At 44.1% G+C, this 15,795-nt stretch overlaps 1 protein-coding gene across 1 annotated transcript; it reads left to right on the top strand.

The window, feature by feature from the left end:
* Window positions 1–1,785: 1,785 nt before the first annotated feature.
* Window positions 1,786–15,521, top strand: LOC139639970 (PH domain leucine-rich repeat-containing protein phosphatase 1-like; the record flags this gene model as incomplete). Its single annotated transcript, XM_071514140.1, is given in 13 exon segments — window positions 1,786–3,743; window positions 8,592–8,788; window positions 9,383–9,508; window positions 9,922–10,070; window positions 11,751–11,897; window positions 12,640–12,867; window positions 13,316–13,518; window positions 13,631–13,691; window positions 13,811–13,906; window positions 14,118–14,273; window positions 14,522–14,722; window positions 15,358–15,460; window positions 15,462–15,521. Coding segments are annotated over 13 exon segments (3,417 nt in total), but the record flags the coding sequence as incomplete, so codon positions are not given.
* Window positions 15,522–15,795: the final 274 nt, after the last annotated feature.

Raw genomic sequence — 15,795 nt, 5'->3', positions numbered from 1 at the left:
CCTGTCTGTGAGTGGTATAGAAAATAAGGTGGAGACTTGACAGAAAGAGAAAGAGAGTGAGTGAGAGAGAGAGGGAGAGAGAGAGAGAGAGAGTCATGAGGGATCATGATGAACAGTGCTGTAACAGTGCGGCTTGCACTTTGCCCTCCCTTGGACTGCAATCTGACAGCAATCCACATAGTCTTTGAGTAAGTGTGTACGTAAGTGAAAACAAGTCAATATCATGTGGTTAATGAACGCAACGAGAGTTACACCAAAACTTACTCTCTTACAAGCAAAAGCACTCAATAATATAAAGCCAATAGGGGGTAAATTGTATAATCTTTATTCTTTATCTGTTTCCCATGGTCTTTACCTTGGAGCAGCCTAAAAGAATAGTCTGCTACAGAGGTTCCCAAACTTTTTCATGTCAAGAACCACCAAATATATATGTATTAGACCACAGACCCCCATTTGATAAGATATTGTTTTAAGGAAAGACATCTGATTAGATTGGTACAGAATTATATAGGCCTAACTGTCTATATTATAGGTAAGGAGTAGGTACAGTGAACCCTAGAAAGGAAGCAGTCATCCTTATACATTATCTCATCGTGCTAATTTCTATTAAATAATAGTGAAATTTAACTATTCCTCATTTTGCTGGGGCTCTCCTGGAACCCCCTCAAAGACCCTTGGTGGTCCCCAAATCCCATTTGAGACCCACTGATTTACGAGGTCGCCTCGGTGATAAGGCCTTTACTCCACTGGATGGCGCCAGAAGACGAGTTACTGCTCCTGTGTGTGCTCACTAAATGAGAACGTATGCATGACATTCAAATAAGTTTTCGGACTAGCTTCTTTGTATAAATATTAAACATCAAGCCAGGGAAAGACACGCCACTCAGCTACAACTGTTTAAATAGGAATGTGTAAGCATGGTGGGCTAGATAGCCAGGTAACATGACTGTAGCTTACGTTGCCTTCAAGTGCTCCTCTTAAACTCCTAATTCCGAAAGTAGTAAATGCGACTTGCCGCGCATTCAAGTGATTTTGGTTGGAAATAATAATGACAAATTGAACACAAACAAAAGTAGTTTTTGGTTGTTGTTGTTGTGCTACAAAGTGTGTGATAAAGTGCTACTTAATGCTACGGTGACTCTAAAGGAGAGGACAAAATGTACATCAGGTATGCAATTGATGTTGTAATTAATGTATTGGCCAAAAAAATTTCATGAGTGCCAACTAAAAGCTCATCGAATCGTGAATAAAGAAACACACACAAATACTGATTATTTAGACACAATGTCAAATAATAACATATAATAATAAAATACATTACTTTTACCATCACTAGATGATTCGGCTTCCATGTTCTCCACCCATAAACATCGCATCAAACTCTGAGCTTTATGCTTTGATCGTTAATTTGCTCCTGTTTTGTTTTGTCTGTTTCGTTTGTTTTGTTATATATTGTACCTTTTAACGTGTTTAATTTGCATTAACGTACAGTGTCCTCGTGGACCACGAAAGGCACTTAAAATAAAAAAAAAAGTATATATATTGTTATTATTACATCTTGGCAACTCGTGTATCAAATAAAATTCCGACTTTCCCAGTGTCATCTACCACTTCATTGGGTCGTCCATGTGCGCTAAAAATGGAATTACGACATTTCGGGTAGCACTTGAAGGCAGCATAATTCATATCCAATGAGACCACGCCCTGTCCACCGTGTACTGCTGGCCGTCACATCATCTGTACAGTAGCAGTCGCGCCTTCTCGCGCTAGCTTCCATGGCGACCAAGTAACGTAGAAAAGCGATTTGCCGTTTCGGCCAGTTAGTTAGCTCTCCTAAGCTAGCTAGCGGGCATATTAAATGGGATGATGTAGCTAACTAACTCTTTGAACGAACTACGTGAGTACCGTAGCATGCTAAGCTAACGTGAAGCCATATTCATTTGAGTTAGCTAGTAACTAGAGCGAGCTAACGCCTGTAAGCTAACGCAAGCTAGTATTCACCTGCAGGGTGTTCTTGCTAACTAACTAACGCCGTTGTTGCTAGCCAGCCAGGATGGAAAGTGCACGGGCTACGACTGTGAAGGAAAACGAGTCGGTAGCCCTTTCAACTTCATCAACACCACAAGGGATACCTGATTCTAACCGTGATAGTAACTCTGGGAAGCCAAGTGGATTAACGTTACTGTCTGCTGGAAAGAGACCTTCGACTGGGGAGGATGATGGTGGGGGCGGAGAATCGAAACTCTTCGGGAAGGGACTTGCAACCACCTCCCTACTTCAGATTGCGATAAGGAACGGGATCTATCAAAACCAAGTTGCCAACGCTATTGGTGGTGCGGCCAAAAATATCAACATGCCCACCGTTAAAACAGCCAATATTTATAATCTTTCATCAGTCAACAACACTACTACTGTCAACTCTTTGCTGAATAGGAGACGGCGGAGGCACAAGAGAAATCTCTCACTGGGGGCTCCACCAACCACTGGCACCCCCGCCGTGTCCTCGGCGGAGGCGGCGAACCCCACTCCCTCAGCCTCGCCGCTGAACACACTCAGCCTTGATAGGAAGACTTTTCTTCGGCAGAAGCAGTCAAAGCAGCTTCAGGTCTCTGACAAAGCATGGGTGAGATCGGACCTCCGGCGGGGCTGTATTCATGTCCACGACTGGCTCACGCCCTCCTACCCGAGACCGGTGCTTTGCACAGTGGACACGACTGCTAGAGAGATGGCAAGTCAGCTGGGTGGGGGTAAAGCTGGAGCAATTTTGAGAATTAATTGCAAAACAAGTGCTTTAATGGACCTAAATGGCAACTGTAACGATAGTCACGGACAGACAGATGACAAACAAAGTCTTGGTGAGAATGTGGATGTCAACAAGACAGTCTTCCCAGTCTCTCTTTTATCCGCCAAAGCAGAGGAGAATGAGGCTCTACAGTACAGCAGCAGCACAACACAGTGTTATCCAGACACAAACTTCTCTTGCAGTCATCTTACAGATGAAAAGGTGTCAAGCAACATTTCCTCAGAGGGCTATTTGAATGACCGCTTGGGGATGGATTTGGGCCTTAGTGTGGCTGACTGTTACGGACTCTACTCAGGTTCAGACATGGAGAGCAGCACCTGTGAGGACTTCAGCCCCGGTGGGCCCAGAAGCAGCGAGCACCGTGACTCACTGAGTGATGGACTGGGCCTGGGTACGGACACCTCAGTGTTGAGCCCCAACTGTGACAGTGCCACGGAGGGACCTGACCCGTTTGAGAGCTCTTCAGACGAGGTAGAGCTCACCTCTTCCCCAACACATCCAACTAGTGTCTCCGCTGTAGACCAGCAAGTGGACCTGCCCGCCACAGACCCCTGCAATGCTCCCAACGGGCTGTCAAGCACACTGGATGATACCACTGATGCTGGAATAGCAAGCAACGTAGATACTCCAAGCCTAATCAAACCTCCCTCTAAATGCTGTAGCAGCTCCCAGACTCGGCCCCTGACCAGCCCAGCATCTGTCCAGCCTGACCTGGAGATCCCCGGGGAGAGCAGAGGGTGGTCAGACCCCATCAATAGTAGTCCAACCCCGGCCCTCATTGTCCAGCTGCACGGTGGAGTTGTGCGGCGGCTGGGGGATGATGAGAGGCCTCTGCAGATATTAAATGAATACCTCACTAATCTGGGGTTTGAAGACCCATGGAGAGTGCAGGAGGAGGGGATGAATCCAGAAATTGGCTGCCTGATACGCTTTTACTTTGGTGAGTACTTTTGTCTAAGTTGTAGAAGGCTCAAAACATCTTTGGTAGGTGAGCGCCAGTTTCTCCAGAAAGGAATAGGTACAGGTAGGCATAGCTCTCTAGTCAAAATGATGACATGATTCTGGTTAGATTCATTGTCATTCATTTCCATATAGCCTAGGTTAGCTGTCATATGGCCCCTAGCTGCTAGTTACAGAAGGCCACTTTAGTTGTGCTTGGCTTGTCTCTGCTCATTCATTGTTCATCCATTCTCAGCGCACCGTGAGTGCTGTCATTGTGTTTGGTCAGTCGGACTGTTAAACAAGTGTATTCAATTGTCCTGCTGGGACAATGCCTAGTGTTGTGCCTGTAAACCCACTCCAACCCCCTCTGTGTAAGCTTGTAGGGAGACACATCTGGAGGTAACAGGTGTGCTCTTTTGCCATGCCAAAGACCAAAATCATGAGGCATTATGAATTCTGTTTCTGTTTTTGTGCTGTTTGTGGTGTGTGGTGGTGGTGTTGTTATTGATGATGATCTTGTTTTTGCTGACAAGCAGGCTAAGAGGATGGGGCAAACAGCCATGATCTCTTATGGGATTAGCACCACTGGAAATTGTTTTTGACCTTGTTTCTGACACCCTCGGCAAAGACAGTGGAAGTAAAGAGTCAAAAGCCCATGGTGTGATTTAATGTATGAATTTTAACATATTCTAAATTGAGTTAACTCCCATTCCCCATCCTAACTGAAAAGGTGCTTTTGAATATTAAAGTGTGAGTGTGTTGTTCATGTCTTCCCCTGGGAACATTAATGAATCTGTCCCGAGTCTTTGTCCACATTGCATTGCGTGCTGTAGCCTACATGCCGATGCGTGCTTTGAGACAACATGCCCAGCTCAGGAGTGTCCGTCTTTTCTCTCCTGTCCTGAAAATGTTGCATAAATGCCCCCCTCCCTTTCCCCTCATTCTTGGCTCCCACACTAGCATGACAGAGAAACAAAGCATGGTGTGGAGTTATTCCGCTGAAAGCAGGGGCCCTTCCAGTCACCCTAGAGAGAGCAGACAAATAGACAGCCATGACACAAGCAGTGAAAGACTGGCATGACAGAACAGTGGAGGTACTGGCATGAGAGGAACAAGTAGAAGAGAGGAGAAATGTGATAGAGGAGGAGGGAAGTCAGGCCACTGTGGATTTTGTATTACTTCTCCACAAGGTTTGTCATCCTTCCTCTCACTCAATTTGGCTGCCAAATTTACATCAAGGATGCATTGAGCGCATCAAGTTTATTGCTATTACAGTTCTTATTAGATTAGATGAAACCGTAATGATCCTCATGGGGAAATAGTTGTTGTAATAATAATAAGTAATTGTTCAGTCACTGGGAAAATAGGGGTAGGTCAAGAATAGAATGACCCTTACTCAAATGGACAGGCTCGCATAGACACTACTAAGTAACCATAGACATTAGAATATTTGTTCAGGGTTGTTCTCATAGTTCTTGATGGGAAAATGGAAAAATATTAATTCTGTTGCTCCCTCCCTCTTTTAAATTGTTAATTTTCCAGTCATACAAATCAATGCAATTGATGTTGAGTCATCCCAACACAATTGTTACTTTTGAAAGTGACTCCCTTCTCACTCTCACCTATTTTCAACCTGTTCACATCATCTTTCTCACGTTACTGTGACATCTGAGAGTCCTGGGAGCAAGATGACTTAATTGATCAACCACCATACCCCTGTTTTTCAACAGTAAATGTCACACATGTAGTAATTATTTTTACTGCCATTCAGTTGTAGAAAAACAATTAAAAAAAACAATTTAATCAATTTGTAAATCACAAAACATGAAGTGTTAATTAGTGCTATATATCCATTTTTGGAAAAAAATATTACCTGAAATTCATCATTCAGTGTTTCCAAAACATGATTCTATCCTCAAAATCATAATATGTTGTAAGCAACTGCCTTGATGGTGCATGATTTCAATACAAAAATGAATGTGTTGCTTTTATGCCAGCAATCATTTTATTGGAGTAGGTGAAAGTTTTGTCAAATGGTTTGAAATCTCGTTTTGGAATGAAATGTATCTGAATTTGTATCTAGTCACTACGGACCATGCTGATTCCGACCTGGGTCAGTCCATGGTTGATTTCAAGAAGTTTGGTTTGGACTAAAGTAGTTGTGCTAAGTAGCTGGCTCAATGGACACCAATTACGTTTTGCCACATACCACTGTCCTGTCCTCTTGGAAGGGATGAATTGTTTCCCGGTGTCGGTGTTCAGAGTCTAGCCAGAGGAGTTTGACTCAGCAGAATCCCTCCTGCAAAATGCTCATTGCCTCTCTTTCTCTCTCTCTCTCTCTCTCTCTCTCTCTCTCTCTCTCTCTCTCTCTCTCTCTCTCTCTCTCTCTCTCTCTCTCTCTCTCTCTCTGTCTCTCTCTCTCTCCACTCACACACACACACACATACACATACACACACACTCTCTCTAACACACACTGTGCTGACAGCAAGAGAACAGTGACCTTAGTGGAACTCAGATTTCACCTCCTCAGTGTTTCTGATATACCTGAGACAGCGGCAGCAGCAAGCTCCCCTTCAGCTGGGAACTGCAGTATCCAGAGGTCAATGCTTTACTTTACAAGGTTAATTGACTACCCACCAAACTTGTCGGTTGTCTGTGCCCAAAACTCCCTAAATACTTGCAGACTGTGAAAGCAAATTTCCTTTCGTCCCTGTGGTGTTGCCATGACAGCACCATATCAGCTGTACACCTCAATGCTGTTGTATCAGAACTGAAATGCTGGTTCAGATCGTGGGCTAAAATGAGAGAAAGCCTCAAGCAAGGTCTTGAAACTGCTGCTGTAAGAAGAAGATAGCAAAACTGTGGATGAATGTATCAGATGAGTGGTGCGTTCAGAGGCATCCAGGGTATTTTAAGGACAAGAAATGCCAAGAATGTTCACTCTAAAATGAACAGGATGTGGTCATCGGCTACTTGTTGAGAGACAGGATGTTCCCCATTCAGAGGAACTGATGGAAGGAAAGGGCATGTATGTGTAGCCTATATACATTGACGCCGCCTATGTCTTGCTTGCTCCACCCAGGGAAGGGTGGACATACAGGATACGCATTCCACAATTGTTTATTTTGAAAATGGTGTACTCTTAGAAGAATTAGTTTGATCTGCTCCATCAGTTGCATTGTTCTATCCAAGTTTTAGTGTAGAGAGTAGGAGTTAATTGGTTTTAGAACAGTTAGGCTAAGTGATGGTCGCCTTCTATCCCCTCATAGAGAACATGTGACCAGCATGACCCTTACTCAGCCATTCCCAATGAATGTGGATATTAAGTTTCATACAACATATGTTGTTTGGTTTCAGTTTTTATCTGCGACCAGCAGCTAGTGTAAGTCTCTGTTGGTCAATCAGTAGGGTCAGTTAGTCAGTCCCCAAGATTTCCAAAAACCCTACTGCACATATAGAGCCGTGGGATACAATACGTTTCTCAGGCAGCCAGACTGGCGCTTTAACTCACTTGGAAGGGCAGCAGACTTTCATGCAGAGGCCCTGTTCTAATCCTGAGGTTGGCAAATTAGGCTTTTGTATTTGGTTTCACAGAGCCAAGTAGGTCTTGTCTTAAGCTTATCACAAATTACGTGCTTGTTTCTGCACATGTGACAAATGTTTAAACGACACACTTGTGAGAAATGAGGGGAAACATTATCTCTGGTTTCCCTTCTGCAGATCAAGTTCCTCATGGTACCGCCCACATCTACCCAACTCATTACCTCATCATCCCAAATAATTCCAAATCCAAAATCCTAGGGCCTGATGTTTTATAATGGCTGTCTAGGTTAGATATTGTAGTACATCTGTGGAGGGGAATAGACAGGACAAGTGAGGACAGGAGATGGGGTATGTTAATGAGGACAAAATTCTCCCTCTCTCTCCCCCTCTCCCTCTCTCTAACGGCTATTGTTTGTGATGATATCATCCTCCTTGATCAGGAGCTGATTCAAGATGAGAAGGGCTAAAGTCTGATATTTCTAGTACTGATGCAACAAATCTTTGGAAAAGTTTGAACTCTTAATTGGTTCAGGAGTTCATTTGTCCCGATGTACTGCCCAGGGCCCAGTGAAACTTAAGTGACACGCTTAGCCTAAGTCACTGGAGGAGGCTCTAGGGATGATCTTGGTGTTGGCACTGGTGTTGTAAGACATTGCATAACAAGCTAATCTGATTTCAGACGTCTCAATGGCTCAGACTCCTAATGTGTCTCCCTTTCTCTGGTTCTCTGGTGTATGTGAACAGCAGAGCAGAGAGTGCAGACACAGAAAGGAATGTATTAATCAGTTTGAAGCCAGTTTAGAATGTGTCTACTTGCCTGGCTGCCATGGGCCTTTATTTCTCTATGCCTAGTTTTTCTAGCTAATCCCTCGGGTTGCCCTGTGACTGTAACTGAACTGTCATTGCTTTGTATGTCAGTGAGGGGTTAATGTAACAAATCACGCCTGAATGACTGCTCACTCTCATTTTCTCTCTCAACCCACAGGCTATTAGAATTTGCTTACATAACCACAGCTCTCTGTCCCTCTCACTCTCTGAAAGAGGAACTCTGTGTGTGTATGTGTGTGTGTGTGTGTGTGTGTGTGTGTGTGTGTGTGTGTGTGTGTGTGTGTGTGTGTGTGCGTTAATTCACAAAATCCCACTTCCATTCTCAAAGAGCTAAAAATAACTGTTTCTATGATGCAAAAAGACTATTGTGAAAAAGTCACTGTTGACACCCATGATCACCAATGGTCTCTTTTACTCTCAAATAACATGGGGGCAAATTTCTCTGTTTCTCTCTCCCCCCTTCTGTCCCCAGGTAAGCCACGGAGTGTGGGAGGTTCGGAGCGTGTACATCTTTCTGGGGTGTTCAATGTGCGGAAAGGGAAACTGGCCCTGCCAGTTAACCGCTGGTCAAAGCGCCAGGTCACACTGAGTGGAACCTGTCTCATTGTCTCGTCCGTCAAACACGCCCACACGGGCAAGATGCATATCCTCCCCCTCATCGGAGGAAAGGTATTTTGTCAAATACTTGTATGCCTTATATATGCTAGACTAACGTTTTGTCCTGGCTAGGTACTTAAAAATCAGCCTGTCTTACACTGCAGAAATAGTAGATGGATCTCTGCCATATGAGCCATTTTGAAGGAGACTTGTAGGTTTGGGCCAGTCACCCCATAGACGGAATCAGTTCCGTATCCTTAAAATAAGCCCCAGTACTTGTGATCATATGATCACACTTGGAAAATGCGAAAGTGTCTATAAATCAAGTTGTCTCTGTCTGTTGCCTGTTCCCTTTACAATACAATTTTGTATGACAGTGTATCAGCAGAGGAACCCAGTGACACCAAATGAAAACAAATGTGATTTCTTTGATCGTGGATGTAAGCCCAAAATGATCAGATGACAGTCGTACGCAAAAAAAACCCACTATCATTAATTAATTAGATTCTGAATACCTTTGGATGTACTTTTGATACTGCAGACGCACTTAGAGAAATGAGTGACAGTGTGATTCTATTTTTTGAACAAGTCATTACGTAGGCTAGACCTAGAAAGCTTTGCATAAAGAAAAGATGTGGGGAAACCAATGTGTGGTCAATGATGCAGGTGGAGGAGGTGAGGAGACACAGCCACTGCTTGGCCTTCAGCTCAGCCGGACCCCAGAGCCAGACCTACTACATCAGCTATGACTCCTACACAGAGCACCTCCGCTGGCACAGGCATGCTGCAAAGGTACGCAGTGTGTGACTATGAGTATGTGTGTCTATGCCCATGCTGCAGCAGGTGATTTACTGATTAGCCACCTTCAACCGGAGAGGAGGAACTAATTAGTGAAATCACTTGCTGTAGTCTTTGGTTGGAATGAAAACCTGCATGCACTCTGTCCTCCGTGGCACTCGGTTGAGTATCCCTGCTTTAAGATATGGAGTTCTCTCTCACCCATGTGTTATGTGAAGACAAATATGTTGACATAATGCATTAATTAGCTTAATCAATAACCTCATTAGCGTAACGTATGTTTAATATATCATGCTGATCATATTGCGGGACATTATGCAGTTCAAGTGCCTCTTGTTGTGGAATTGTCGTTGTCACAAGTAAAGTTGCATTGTAAGGTTTCTCATCCATCCCTCCCACTGTGTCAGATTGCATCCCAGAGGGTGAGCTCAGTTGACCTGTCGTCTTGCAGCCTGGAGGAGTTGCCTTCTCAGCTCTTCTACAGCCAGGACCTCACCCACCTGAACCTCAAACACAACTTCATGTCCCCACACAAGGGTCTTGCAGCACTCACAAGGTGAGTTTCTAACACCAGCACTCCCCACACCACAGTCAGGCAGGGCCTGCCACCAGCCTGAGGATTTAGGAACAAGGGAACAGGAGAGGCTGAAAGATGAAAAGGAGTTTTTTCCTCTCTTTCTCACTCTGTCTCTCTTTTGGATGAGGTTTGTCCCTCAACAGCTTTCTCTCTCTTGGAGAGCTACCATATGGTCTAAAGAGGTCTGAAGAGGAAGCGGCTTAGATCAAATTACAGATGATGCCTGCGTGGGTGGCTGTGTGGCTTGGATGATTAAAAGCAAGCTACAGTGGTGATGAGAGATTTAACATTCGACCACCTGACCTCTGGGGCAGAGGGCTCTGTTCGGGTCAGCCGCCTAGTCAAACTGGTCGCTGCTGTCATGGCATTAGGAAAGACTCTCACTGTCAAAGATACTGGTTCCGTCTGACTTCAGCAGGTTAATTCCTTTGAGTGACTGCATACACATGCAAGTAGGATGTAGGATGCTGTAGGAAGCTTTTTGTTTTGTAGTTGGAAAACATAAACATCAGTATTTTACTGAGTACAGTACAGTAATTTAACTAATTAATTATTTGTTTGACCTCTTATCCTGATTAAGAGAAACCTGAATAATATACCTGGGATATAGCAATATTAGCTGCTCTCCCCTGCAGCTTCTGTTGAGATGCCCTTGAGCAAGGTACTAAACCCCCAATTGCTTTAGTGGAGCTGCTCAGTGGCTAACAGTAGACTGTGGTTGTACTGTGGAGTTCCCGGGCGTGAATGTGCATAACTGTATGAGTGTGAATAAGGGCTTTTTTTTATCCATGTATACAAGGATGTGTGTGATCAAGACTTAAAGATGGTATGTAAACAGCTTATCCCAAATAGGACTTAAACCAGGAGATAAGCTATTATCGAGAATATCATGTGCATGTTAACACACTCTATGATCATCTTAAAATCTAAAATACCACTTAAATAAAAAACAGCCGATTAGCGACTAGAGCAAAGTTCATATGTTGTACAACAACCTTGCCTCTACCTGCCGAACTCTGCCTGTGGCCCCACTGTCTTTTCTTTTGTTATCTTTCTGTTAGTTCTTTGGCTGCGCTTCAGTGCCCACTGTAACTGTCATGCTTTTGAAGGGAATGGATATATGCTCCCATTGTTCCTCCATAAACACACGCTTCCCAGGCGGTGTTTTCAGGAATGTGTTTTCCCATGGTGTGGCTGTGGCTTTCCCTCGGAAGGACGTGAATCCGGCACAGCCTTTCACCCTGGCCCCTTTGTGAACTGGATTAGGTTAGCCTGGGAAGGCCAGGGAACTGTTAGACTAAATACACACACACACACACACACACACACACACACACACACACACACACACAAATAGTGCCTGCCATACCCACATGCTGCATTGTTTTGGTGAACGTTTTTACTCTTGTAAACATTTTGCTTAAAATAGTGGTTGTGTGTTATGCTCTTGTGTTATTGTCAAGATCTTACACAGGCTTCCTCCCTGGTAGTTTTCCCTATGTCAGACAGGCATTATGTAACTAAAATATTTTTCCACAATGTTTCTGTTAGAGCTTCCCCTTAGCAGAAGGCCAAGGTCTGATTATAGAACTGATGGATTAATCTCTCTTTCTCTCTCCTTGTCTGCCCTTCTCTTCATGCCTCTCTGTTTCTCTCTAGGTTCTGTAAACTGAGAAGCCTTATTCTGTCTAATAACGCTCTGTGTGAGTTTCCCCTGGCCTTGTGTGACATCGCCTCGCTAACAGAGCTCAACCTGTCTGGAAACTGCCTCTCTTCTCTGCCTGCAGCAATAGGAACCATGCACAAGTGAGTGGGCTCAAAGGAAATAATGACCTGGCCTGCAGTATTATTATCTAGTATGTGATTATGATGATGATAATTTGCTTGGTTATTGCCAGAGAGGAGAATTTGTCCTTGGTGATGGTGACCTATACCTTGCTGAAGGAGACATTAGATAGGATAGCGTTTGTGTCATTGTCATTCCATCACTGCAGATGAATCCTTGTCAGGATGTGTATAAAGTGAGCAATTGGCTGTGCACCAGATTCCTGTCCTGACAATGCAGTGGTTTTGAGCAGATGATCATAGTGCAGAGTCATACTGATGCTGTCCCTGCACTCACTTATTGTATCCACCACCAGTTGTCAGTTTGTGTGTGTGTGTGTGCATGTGCATGCTTGCATGTGTGCGTGTCTGTGTGATGTTAGCGAGTCGATTGCAAAAATCTGATTTTTAGCACATGTTGTGAACAAATCCGGTTTCAGACATGCTGTTGTAATAGGATTTTAAAGAATTTAGGCTAGCATTTTAAATCCCACCAAAACTCACTTTTGCTTTTGAATGCCATGTACATTTATGCCACATGTATGCAGGAGAATGTCAAGCACATCTGTGACAGTGATGGCAAAGCATATAGACAATTTTTGATCATAAAACAATGATATTCCAACCTGGAGACAGACCTTTTTTAGACTTACAGATGATAGAATACATCATTAGTGTGAGCCTCAAAATCCCCTCCCCCTAATCTCCCGGTGTTTGTGCCCAGCCTGCAGACTCTTATTCTGGACGGGAACTTCCTGAGCTCACTGCCTGTGGAACTGGGCTCTCTGGAGGGCCTGACCTACCTGGGCTTATACTTCAACTGTTTCAGCTGCATCTCCCCTGTCCTAGAGAAACTAAAGGGCATGGAGAGACTCTGCCTGGCAGGGAACCAGCTCTCTGTCCTAGACATGGCTGGACTGCAGTGGCTGCCTGCTCGCCACGTAGATCTCAGGTAAGCATATCTCCACTGACATTGACGTAGCATTTTTTTACCCAAACCTCTTAGTACTGCACCAAGTCTTATTTAAAATCTGAAACATGCATACACATCCTGAGATGCTCTGTACAGTCTGTTTTGCAGTGAAAATGTTTTTAGTTGCATGCATCAAGGAAATTCCAACAATTACACAAAATGAATAGTATATATTTCCACATCACCATATGTTTTGCTAATTGTGCTCAGTGGGTTTAGAAGTCTTAACATCAGATAAATAACATAAACAAACTAAATAATGAACTAAATAAAGTTAGATGGATTTCCATTCATTCAAACCAAATAGGTCATATTGAGTTAAATGTATGCTTCTGTGGTTTGACTAACAGTCTCACCTTTCTCCTCTCTGCCCTATTTCCTTATGTTCATGTTCTTCCTTCCTCTCTGTACTTTGCGTGTTGTACAGGTTGAACCGGCTCCAAAGGGTGATGGTGGGAGAAGCAGGCCAGCTGGCCCACGTTGTCCAGCTGGACGTGAGGGACGCTGGCCTAGAAGAGCTGGATGTCAGGCCTCTCTCTAGGCTGGAGCTCCTCCGCTGTGACAGAAACTCACTCTCCCTCCTCAGAGTCAGTGGCCACACCCTCAAGGGCCTGCATGCTGCACACAATGGTACAAACACTTACATGTGTATGGTATACACGTTAAACAGATCATGTTTCACACCATACGTACACACACTAAGACCATTAAGCTTCACGCATGTTCTATGTGTCTTTCTTAGAGCTGAAACAGCTGGAGGTGAACCCTGTGCCAGAGAACCTTACCACTCTGGATTTGTCCCGGTATGAAGCACCAGTTACACATACTATCTATAAACACTGCACTGTCCTGTTTACTACACAGAAGAGTAGGTTATGTGCTGGTTATAACCTGGTTGCTGACCATATTTTGTGTGTTAAAGGAATAAGCTGGACTGTGTCCCGGACTGGGTGTGTGAGAGCAGCAGACTGGAGGTGTTGGACATCAGTCACAACTGTGTTACTGAACTGCCCATACGGTGAGCATCACACACACACACACCCCACAGGCAAATTGTACATAGCTTCTTTTGGGTGCACATGCATGGTGCAGCCTCATCAGGCTAATACAGAGTTCCTATTGGCTAAAAGGAATTCTCTTCATGTTAAGCACTTAGAGATTTCTACATATTCTACACAATTACACAGCTTGTAATTGTGAGCTTCCTCTATTGTCTGCGTGTGCTGTAGGTTGCTGTGTAGTGGCAGCTTGAGAAAGCTGCTGGTGGGCTGGAACGATCTGCATCGGCTGGCTGACAGGCTGGAAAGGTCCCAGCTTGAGGTCCTGGACGTCCAGCACAACCACCTGACTGAGCTCCCACACAACCTGTTCATCAAAGCGCAGAGGTACACACACACCAAGACAACAGCATACACACCAACACACAAAACTCTGCTCTTTCTTTCTTTCTTTCTTTATTTCTTTCTTTCTTTCTTTCTGCCTGTCTGTCTGTCTTTACGTCTATCTGTCTTTACATCTATCTGTCTTTACGTCTATCTGTCTTTACGTCTATCTGTCTTAACGTCTGTCTGTCGTTCATTCAATCATTCATTCAAGTGCTAACTTTATATTCTTTCTTGGGATTTCATCACAGCTTGCGATACCTAAATGCATCAGCCAATAAGCTGGAGAGTCTTCCCCCAGCTAGCCTATCAGATGAGAGTTTCAGCAGCCTGGAGGAGCTCTATGTGACCAATAACAGCTTGACAGACAAGTGTGTTCCTCTCCTGACTGGACATGGTCACCTTAGAGTGCTCCACCTAGCCTACAATCAGCTGCAGACCTTCACTGCTAGGTAAAATACTTTATATACACTTACAAACTGAGCCTGCAAAACTGTACTGTATATTATATTATGTTTTCAATATGATAACTACATTTAGGAAGCACACTTTTTGCTCTGCTGCCCCATTACCTTGAAATGTACTGTAAAAATATATAAAGCTGTGCAGTCTCATTGGAATAGTCTGTTATAAATAACACACTGGAGAAGTGAAGGACAAATAAAAAAAAAACTCACATAGACACACTGTCACCCTCAGTAGTGTTCCAGTTATCAAAGACTGGGTCAGGAGGGTTAGTTTCCCAAAACATACTGCACTTGAGATCTAACGCTACATCTGGCTATGTTATGCTGAAGATTACCAGTATTTGTGCACTTAAATATAGGCTTACTTCAAGATTGCAGGACTGCAGCCTGACCCCCACCCACCCATTCGCACATACACATTTACTCACATTCCCCTGCTTTTTTTTTAGTTGTCCTAATCCTAAAAACACAGTACATTTTGCTTCATTATCCTGTCTCAGGGCCTGCCTGCGTAATCAGGTTTTGGTCACAAGAAAAAATGAGTTTAAAAATCGTGTATCTTCCTAAATAAAGTTTGCAAAACCAGCACTCTAGTATAACCCTGACTTCACCTCCTGCAGTAAGCTGGCACGACTGGAACAGCTGGAGGAGCTGGACCTGAGCGGCAACAGGCTGAGGGCTGTGCCTACCACCATCCTGAGCTGCCAGCGCATGCACACACTCTCTGGCCCACTCCAACTGCATCAGCGTGTTCCCAGAGGTCCTCCAGCTCCCTGAGATCAAGGTCAGACACACACATGTTTTAAGCGGGGTTTCCTCTACATTCATTAAGCTTTGGTGGTCCTCCACAGCTAGAGAATATAAATACACTGAATTATTTATCTGGCCACATTGCTCAGCCTGCTTCTAAACAATTTCAATTACAGCCCAGTTGTCCATATATAACGATATAAATATCTGATCCTAAACTGATCCTGAATGGGTCCCAAACCTGGGTCTCAGACCAAAATTACCCCCACAACTACAAAGAAAATCTATAGAGAAAACACTGTCTGAAT

The sequence above is a fragment of the Centroberyx affinis genome, unplaced genomic scaffold, assembly GCF_046629955.1.
Source record: "Centroberyx affinis isolate AG114_WGS23_722 - 3 ecotype Tasmania unplaced genomic scaffold, CSIRO-AGI_Caff_v1 ptg008026l_1, whole genome shotgun sequence".
Lineage (NCBI taxonomy): Eukaryota > Metazoa > Chordata > Actinopteri > Beryciformes > Berycidae > Centroberyx > Centroberyx affinis.
The sequence above is the reverse complement of the archived record's forward strand: the minus strand, read 5'-3'. Positions and strand labels throughout refer to the sequence as shown.